Here is a 10,146-nt window from a genome sequence, read left to right on the forward strand (position 1 = left end):
TTTAGTATATCAATTATACTTTCTTTAAATCCTAGAATTTGCAGAATACATTTACAATGACTAGAAGTCCTCCTTCCAATTACACTATAACACTCACTTCCAGGATAGCACAAGTATTTTATAACCGGGTATTCCCAATTCCTCCCTCCCATTCCTTACAGCATTGCTGCTATTCATTTTTCTTGTCCATAAGCTATGAATACATTATTACTATTATTACTTTGAACCAACTGTAATCTGTTAAACCAATTAAGAGAAATACAAGGTTTTATTTTACCTTCATGTATTCCTTTTCTATTACTCTTCCTTTCTTTATGTTGACTAGAGTTTCTGACCTATATACTTTTTCTTCTAAGAATTTAACTTTTTCTAAAGGCAGTTCTACAGGCAACAAATCCTCTCAATGTCTTTTGTCTGAAAAAGTCCATTTTTCCTTAATGTTTGAAAGACAATTTCATTGGATACAGAATTAAAGGTTGGTGGTTATAATGGACTTTATTACGGACTGATGATGTGTCCCTCCAAATTCATATGATGCTATCCTAACTCCCAGTGTGGTATTAGAAGATAGAATCTTTGAGTGGTAAGTTAGGTCATGAAGGCGGAGTCCTCATGAATGATATTTGTGCTGTCATGACAAGAGACATAAAGGAGATGACCATTCTCTGCCTTGTGAGGATACAACAAGATGATGGTCATCTGTAAACCAAGATGAGTGCTCTCACTAAATGTTGTATCTGTTGGAATCCTTAATCTTGGACTCGGTAACCTCAGAACTGTGAGAGATATATTTCTGTTGTTTAAGCAATCCAGTTTATATTTTGTTACCATAGGCCAAGCTAAGGCACTGGTTCTTTTAACACTTCAAATATTTCACTCCATTCTCCTCTTTCTTGCATAGTTGCTGATTAGATGTCTGATGTAATTCTATTCTTGCTCATCTACACATAAGGTGTTTTTTCCCTCTGGCTTCTTACAAGATTTTTTCTTGGTCTTTGATTTTCTCCAGTTTGAATATGATAGGTTGAGGTATAGATTTTTTGGTAGTTATCCTTCCTGGTGTTCTGTGACTTATGGTTTGGTGTCATTAATTTTGGGAAACTTTCCATCATTATTGTTTCAAATATTTTTTCTGTTCTCTTTTCTCCTTTTATTTCTGGTGTGCCCATTACATATATATTATACCTCTTGTAATTGTCCTGTAGTTATTCGATATTCTATATTTTTTATTCTTTTTCCTCTTTGCATTTGTTTTCTGTTTCTATTGACATTGCTTCAAGGTTAATGACTCTTTCTTCTGTGTGTCCAATCTATTGAAAAGTTCACCATTCATTCTGTTACATGTTTTTGATTTCTAGCATTTCCTTTTGTTTCCTAGAATTTCTAGCTCTCTGTTCATATTGCCCATCTGTTCTTGCATATTGTCCACTTTTCCCATGATAACTCTCAGCATATTAATCATAGTTGTTTTAAATTCCTAGAAGGATCTATGTAAGGTTTGTCAGAGAATGTAGCACTTGAATTGAATCTTAAGGGAGTAAGAACTTGCCACTGGGTGAAGAGTATGCTAGACAGAGAAAATGAATGGCCTTTATGAAAGAGCATGGCATGCTCAGAAAACTAAAAGTTAAGTATTGGAGCATGACATCCAGGGTGGGGAAGTGGCCTGCTGATCCTCCTACTTTAGGTAAAGTATCTTATATGATATTTATGTCAAATGATAAGATACAAGGAGAGCAATTATGAGTGAAGATCAAGGTGAAATTGTTTAAGCAATATCTCTGCACCCGTATACCTTTATTTTTATTTTATTTTATTTTACATTCAAGGGGTACACATGCAGGTTTGGTAGCTATATCACATGATGGTGAGGTTTGGGCTTCTATTGAGCCTGTCTAATGGGTGGTTTCTCAGTCCTTATCCTCCCTCCCTTTCCTCTTCAGTAGTCCTCAGTGCATGTTGTTCCCATTCTTATGGCTATCTGTGTCCCACATTTAGCTCATACTTATAATTGAGAACAATGCCGTATTAACTTTTCTGTTTCTGTGATATTTAGAATGCTGGCCTCCAGCTGAATTCATGTTGCTGCAAAAAATATGATTTCATTATTTTTATTATTGCTGCAAAGTATTTCATGGTGTACATGAACCACATTTTCTTTATCCCATCCACCACTGTTGAACACTTAGGCTGTTTCCATATTTTTGCTATTGTAAATAGTGCTGTAACAAACATATGAATGCAGGTATCTTTTGGGTAGAACAATTATGCTCCTTTGTGTACCCTTAAATCTTTCAGGAAACTGGTTTATCACCTTGTTTTGACCATTGACAAAGATAATAAACTCCAGAATTTATAATTTTAAACTCAGACAACTGAAGGTTCACATGATATTTCACTGACTTGAAAATCAAGATTTTCCCAGAGCTTAGACTTTTGTTCTGATCTACGAGGATAAGGGAAAACTGAATTTTGAGAGCCCTTATTCCATTGTAGTGTTTGCTACAATAAATGTTATGATCCAGAAAATTATCCTCCTACTTTTCCAAGCCTGAGCACCTATCTGACCGAGAGCATCTCAAGTGGAAGGAGACTTCTGCTCTTGCTCCAGAGAATCACGGAGGATTTGAATTTGGGGCTAAAAAGTTGAGGGACCCTCTGAGGGCCAGGATACTTGCCTCCAACTCACAATCTAATTTATTCAGAAGATAGCTATTTCCCACGAGAGGTTAAAGACTCCTGAGGACATCTGTGGTCAAGGTTCTTTGAAACAATAGTTGCCGGACACAGTGGCTCACGCCTGTAATCCCAGCACTTCAGGAACCTGAGGGGGAGGATCGCTTGAACCCAGTAATTCGAGATCAGCCTGGGCAACATAACAAGACATCTCTACCAAAAATAAATAAATAAAAATAAATAAATTTAAAATGAAATAAAATAGCTCATAATAATTACTCTTTTAACATTGCAATAGGCTTTCCTTGATACTCTTGAATTGCTAAAAATATTGTTTAGAATAGACCACCCAACTCAGATCTTCCTAGTTCCACCTTCTGTAATGAGACTGTAACCCTATGTTTAATGCACCCTACCTACCCGAATTCTTTCTGTTTAGCCTTATCCTATAACAGATGTCCCTCTTGATCTAGGACTCTGTTTTCTCACTTACCACATCCATCTTGACTGTTTCCCTGCAAGTCCTTCAGGTATTTCTCCCAGTGTTCATCCCCTTATGCATGACAAACTGTGAGGTCTAGATTTGTTCCAGTGCCTGCATGAATCCATGACTGGAGATGTATACCCATTCACTTTAAAGGAAACTGTACATCTAATCTTTTGCACATTTGCTAAATTTTGAGAAATAAAATGACTATTTTAAACTTTAGTCTATGCATTTAGTGCCATTTTGTGCCATACTTTTGCTCTGTACAATTAGCACCTTTTAAAATATAGTATTTAATCTAATTGTTGTTAAGTGCACAACTTAACACTTTACTATGTGTGATCTTTTTCTGTAATCATTTTTATTCATGTATCTTTTGGGTACAATTATATGTTAATCTTCTAGTTAAGAGGAATGTCTTTTATATCAGCAATGGTTCCTAGCACACCAAAAATATATGGGAAGTTTGGAAAATGATGTTTGTTGACTGATTTGTTAAAGTTCCTAGCAGGGAGGTTAAAATCAGTGACACAGAATATGTCATTCCTTCCTTGAGTTTTTAGTTTTATGATGTTGTATGCATAAGTTATTTTGGGATAAATCAGAAGTTTGGAGATTTTTTTTCCATGTTGACAAAAATTAAATATAAATATCTAAGTGTTTTAATTTTTAAAATATTTTCTCTGGATTTATTTGTATATCTCTGAAAGATATTCCCATTAAAGAAGATGGGCTATCTAGAATTTGTAATTTAGTACAAGCATTTGCATGTTCAGGGGGAGGGTTAGGGAAGGGAAAGGGCTTTCCTTTTTTTCTTTTTACTATGCCAGTATTTGGTATTTTTCAGAGCAGCATAAAGATAGATTAACTGTTCCTTTGGAACTCCAGGTGGAAGGTGGGTTGTCCATCATTCTTATTTGGTTGGTTCATCTTTATTTCTAGTTAGATGGGGGGCTATATGCTTAGAGCGTTGCAGGTTGGATTCTTCAGCTTGAAGATGCTTATCTTTTATAACATTTGCATCCATTTCAAAACTTGAAGTAGTCTCCCATTTACTGCTGAAAGGTTTTGTGTCTTCATTCTTTATTGCCCATGTTCGAGAATGTTTCTTCTTCTTCTTGGGGCCTTTGAGAGGTGACAAACTTTCAAGTGATTGGTGTGGCATAGACTGGACCCATTCTGAAGAGGTTGCCATAAGATTCCTTTTGATTATAAAAGAGTGATTTCTGGATGGCATCCGAGGTGGTCTGTATTTTTTAATATTTATGCAAGTAGCTGGCTTAAGTCTAGAAAAGAAATGAAATATGTAAGTTTTTGTCCAACATGTACTTTGTAGTCCTAGGACTATTGTCATAGCATAAATCATATTTTTTCCTCTTGGTGAGTTCATCCTCAAGACTTTTACTGTCATTTCTAAATCTTCAACTCTGACCATGATTTTTCAGCACTGTTTCAGTTCTGTATTTTTAAATGCCTGTAAGATATATTTATTTGGATATCTGCCCCAATCCCAGCTTTCCTGATATAATAGCCACTCTGAGCCTAGTTGAATTTGATGGTCTCTATAATTCTACTTTTCTCTAAAAATCTATTCTGTTTATTCTATTAAATAGATTCAGTATACATACTATGAGTTTTTTCTATAACCAGTAAAAGGATCAATATGAGAGAGAAGTTTTCCTCAAGAGATGGAGGTTTCATAAATTACTAATTGTAGGCAATTAAAATCTCAGGTTTTTTTAGAATTCATTTTTAATCATAGATTTTCGATAATATTTTTAATTAAACTATTAAATTTTGAGATACTTAGAAACTTATATGCATTTGGAAGACATAATACAGAGAGCTTCCTTGTACTCTCCACCCAGTTTCCCTCAAACGTAACACCTTGCAGAAACACAATATCACAATCAGGATATTTGCATTGATGTAGTCAAGATGCAGAACAGCACCCTCATGTTGCCGGTTATGGTGCTCCCCTCCTTCCCTAGCTCCTCCTTAATTCCTGGCAGCCGTTAATCTGTTACCCAAGTTTTATTATTTCAAGAACATGATATAAAGAATGTTATGTAAATGGAATCCTACTGTATATAACCTTTTGGGATCAGCTTTTTTTACTCCGCATACTTGTCTGGAGATTCATCCAGGTTGTTTTGTGTATCAGTAGCTCAATCCTTATTGCTAAGACCATAACATGCATGTACCACAGTTTAATAATTCCTTCACTGAAGTTCATATGAATTGTTTCCAGTTTATGGTTATTACAAATAAAGCTGCATAAACATTTGTGTATAGGTTTTTGTGTGAATATAAATTCTCATTTCTCTGGAGAGCAATTGCTGGTGTATAAGGTAGTTACCTATTTCGTTTTTAAGGAAACAGCTGAACTGTTTTTCAGAGTGACTGTTCCATTTTACAATCCCACCAGCAATATGTAAGTGAACCAGTTTATCTGCATCCTCACTGGCATTTGGTATTGTCACTATTTTTTATTTTAACCATTCTGATGGGTGCTATTTTGTTGTGGATTTAATTTGCGTTTCTCTAATGGCTAATGATGTTGAACATTTTTTTCATGTGGTTCTGTGCCCTCTGTATATTCTGCTTGGTAAAATGTCTCTTAATATCTTTTTCCCATTTTCTAAAAATTTCTTGTTGTGAATTTGAAGAGTTATTTTATCTAGATACTGGTCTTTTGTTTATTTGGTGTGCCAGTATATTCTCCTATTTTGTAGCTTGTCTTTTTAGCCTCATAAAAGGGTCTTTCACAGAGCAAATATTTTTATTTCGATGAAGTCCAATTTGTTAATATTTCCTTTTATGAATCATGCTTTTGGTGTCAAGTCTAAGAACTCTGCCAAACATTAGATCTCAAAGTTTACCTCCTATTTTTTCTAAAAGTTTTAGTTTTATGCTGTGCATTTACGTCCATGATCCGTTTTAAGTTAATTTTTGTATCAGATGTGAGTTAAGTCAAGTTTCTTTTCTTTTCTTTTTTTTTGTTTTGCCTATGAATGTGTAAATATCTCAACACTATTTGCTGAAAAGGTTCTCCTTTCTCTAGTGAATTGCTTTTGCATTTTTGTCAAAATTTGTTGAGCATATTTGTGTGAATCTATTTCTTAGTTTTCTACTAAGTTCCACTGTTGTATTGAAGAATCAGTACAATTCCTACCAAAATCCCAGCAATATTTTTTATAAATGTAGACAAGATTATTGTAAAACGCATATGCAAAGGCACTAAAATGGCAAAAACTATTTGGAAAAGGAAGGATAAAGTAGGAGGAACCAGTCTATCCAATTTCAGTAAATTTTTCATAGCTATAGCAATTAAGACAGTGCTGTCTTGTAACTGAGTGAAAGAGTGAGTGTCCAGCTATTCATATTTTTTCCTAATAATTTTTCATCATGAATGGTGTTGAATTTTGTCAAGTGCTTTTGTGCCTTTAATTAATGATTATATGCTTTTTCTTATTCAACCCGCTACTATGAGAGATTTCATCAATTGATTTTCAAATATTAACCCAACCTTGAATTCCTGAAACAGATACTTGGTAATGGTGTATAATTATTTTTATTTAGAGCTGAATTATATTTGCTAACATTTTATTTGATTTAGATATTTGAATTCATATTAATGAGGGATCTTATTCTGTGTTTCTTTTGTGTTCTGTCTACCTCCGGCTTTGATATCAGGCTCATAGTAACAATGAACTGAAAACTCTTTTCTTTTCTGGAGGTAATTGTATAGAACTGGTGTTACTTCCTTAAATGTTTAGTAAAGTTCTCTTGTGGAAACCACCTGGGCCAGGAGATTTCTTTCTTGACAGTCTTAAAGTTATGAGTTCAATGTCCTTAATAGCTATGAAGATATTCAAGTATCTATTTCGTATTGAGTGAGTTTCAGTAGTCTGTGTGTTTTTGAGGAAATGATCCATTTTCTGTAAGTTGTCAGATGTATGTGTTTCTAGTGTTTTCTACTGTCTTTTTTGATGTCCTCAGGATCTTTAGCAATATTCCGTTTTATTCCACATGTTAGTAATTTGTGTCTATTTATTTGTCAGTCTTGATAGAGGTTTGTCAGTTTTATTGATCTTTCCAAATAGCTATGGTTTCACTGATTTTTCTGTTTTCAATTTTACTAATTTCTGCTCTTATTTTTATTATTATCTTCCTTCTGCTTGTTTGGGTTTTTTATTTTTTTCTCTTCTTTTTTTGTAGGTTCTTTTTTTAACTTTTAATTTTAAAGATGTGGGGTAGAATTCAGGGTTAGTATACAAATGTTCATTATACAAGTACCCTTGTTGATGAGGTATGGTCCCTCTTCTCCAGGCAGACTCCCACTACTGCCAATCCCACTTCCCCACCCACTCCTGGCAGTTTCCTGCTACTGCCAATCCTTGTCTTATAGTATTATGATAATTGCTCAAGGTCTGCTTATAAGTGAGAACATGTGATACTCAGTTCTTTGTTTCTGTGAAAGATCACCCAATATTATAGACTCTAAGTTCATCCAGGTTGCTGTGAAGTTCATAACTTTATACTTCTTTATGGTTGCATAATATTCCATAGTGTATATGTCCCATATTTTTTTTTATCCAGTCCTCTTTTGTTGGGCAGCACGGTTGGTTCCATGTTCTTGCTATTGTGAACAATGCTGTGATAAACATACATGTGCAGGTATATTTTTTATAGAGTGATTTGAGTTCTTCCAGGTATATTCCCAGTAGTGGGGTTGTGGGGTCGTATGGAAAGTCGATTTTTAGATCTTTTAGGAATCATCACACTGTTTTCCACAGAGGTTGTACTAGCTTACACTCCCACAAACGGTGCAGAAGTTTTCCCTTTTCACTGCATCCTTTCCAGCATCTGTTGTTTTTTGAGTTATTGATGATAGCCATCCTGACTAGAGTTAGGTGGTATCTCAGTGTAGTTTTAATTTGCATTTCTTTGATGACTAGTGAGGCTGAGCATTTTTTCATGTATCTGTTGGCTGTTTGTATGTCTTCTTTCGTGAAGTATCTATTCATATCTTTTGCCCACTTTGTAATGGGGCTGTTTGTTTTTGTCTTTTCAGCATGTGTGACTTCCTTGTAGATCCTAGATGTTAGGCCTTTGTCAGACACACAGTTGGCAAATATTTTTTCCCAGGTTGTTGGCCATCTCTCACACTCTTGATGGTTCCTTTGGCTTTGCAGAAGCTTGTCAGTTTGATGAGGTCCCACTTGTCTATCTTATCTCTTATAGCATAGGCACTTGGGGTTTTAACCAGAAATTGGCTGCCAGTTCCAATTTCCATAAGGGTGTCTTCTATATTTTCTAAGGTTCTTATAGTTTGAGGTTTCACATATAGCTTGTTGATCCATTTAGAGTTGATCTTTGTGTATGCTGATAGGTAGGGACCTTGTTTTAATCTTCTGCATGTGGTCAGCCAGTTTTCCCAGCACCATTTGCTGAATAGGTTCTCCTCTCCCCAGTTGGTGGTGGAGGCTTTGTCAAAGATGAGTTGGTTGAGAAACTGAGGTTTTGCTTCTGGAGTCTCTATCCTGTTCCACTGGTTTATATGCCTGTTCTTGTGCCAATACCAGGCTATCTTGATTATTGTCGCTTTATAATAGAGTTTAAAGTTTGAGAGTGTGATACTGCCTGCTTTTTTTTTTTTTTTGCTGAGGATTGTTTTGGCGATTCATGGTGGTTTATGTTTCCATATGAATTCCTGTATTGTCGCTCCCAGTTCTGAGAAGAATGCTGCTGGTAATTTAATGGGTATTGCATTAAATCTGTAAATTGCCTTGGGTAGGATGGACATCTTAACAATGTTGATTCTTCCAATTCATGAACATGAAACATTTTTCCATTTGTTTGTGTCATCTTTGATTTCTTTGAGCAGTGTTGTGTAGTTTTCATTGTAAAGATCTTTCACGTCTCTGGTTAGGAAGATGCCAAGGTATTTGATTTTTTTTCTGGCTATTATGAATGGGATTGTGTTTTTTAATTTGGGTTTCTGTTTGTTTATTGTTGGTGTATAGAAATACAAGTGTCTAGGAAGACGGTATTTCATTTTGTGTGTGGCTATGGTGAATGGAATTGCGCTTTTTATTTGGGTTTCTGTTTGTTTATTATTGGTGTATAGAGCACACACCTGTAGTTCCAGCTACTTGGAAGGGTGAGGCGGAAGGATCGCTGGAGCCCAGCAGTCGAGGCTGTGGTAGCCGGGAGCGTGCCACTGCACTCCAGTCTGGGCAACGGAGTGAGACTGCAACTCAAAAAAAAAAAAAAGTGTAAATATGGAAATAAAATATGCTGGGTGAATAAACTGGGTCTCTCTGATCCTTCTGACAGATGTGAATTTGAGGGTTTTATTCTTCTCCTTAAATTTTTTTTTTTTTGAGTTGGAATCTCACTCTGTCACCAAGCTGAAGTGCAGTGGCACGCTCATGGCCACCTTATTCTTCCAAGTAGTTGGAACCACAGGCCTGCCCAGCTAATTTTTTTGATTTATTGTATAGACAAGTTCTTGCCAAGTTGCCCAGGCTGATCTCAGACCCCTAGACTAACGCAGTGCTCTTGCCTCCACCTCCCAAAGTGCTGGAATTACAGGCATGAACCACCACACTTGACTTTTTTGTTTTTTTTTTTTAGTTGGAATCTCACTCTGTTGCCCAGGCTGGAGTGCAGTGGGATACTCATGGCCACCCCAACGACTACCTGCTGGGCTCCAGTGATCCTTCTGCCTCACACTTCCAAGACGCTGGAACTACTCGTGAGCGCTACCATGCCCGGCTAACTTTTTTTACTTATTGGGACACTTTGTGAAAAATACACATTTTCTGCAGAATTTTCTTTTAAAAATGATTTAAATGGACAATTGCACAATTCATAATTGATTGAGAAAAAATAGATGCTGAAGGAAATGCTTGTATGTTATAATTTATAATGGATGCTGAAATTTGAAAATGTCCTAGTGTGTCAGGTATGAGTTA

At 35.7% G+C, this 10,146-nt stretch overlaps 1 protein-coding gene across 1 annotated transcript in view; it reads right to left on the reverse strand.

Annotated features, from left to right (window-relative positions):
• Positions 1-3,505: 3,505 nt before the first annotated feature.
• Positions 3,506-10,146, reverse strand: part of AGBL3 (ATP/GTP binding protein like 3) — a 99,362-nt gene continuing 92,721 nt past the window's right edge. The window contains exon 12 of the mRNA XM_008054804.1: positions 3,506-4,449. Within this exon, the coding sequence (XP_008052995.1) occupies positions 4,077-4,449 (373 nt within the window). The 3' untranslated portion in view covers positions 3,506-4,076. The remainder of the gene's footprint in view (positions 4,450-10,146) is intronic.

This window comes from Carlito syrichta, unplaced genomic scaffold (assembly GCF_000164805.1).
Source record: "Carlito syrichta isolate Samal-C Ts95f unplaced genomic scaffold, Tarsius_syrichta-2.0.1 Scaffold301530, whole genome shotgun sequence".
Taxonomy (NCBI): Eukaryota; Metazoa; Chordata; class Mammalia; order Primates; family Tarsiidae; genus Carlito; species Carlito syrichta.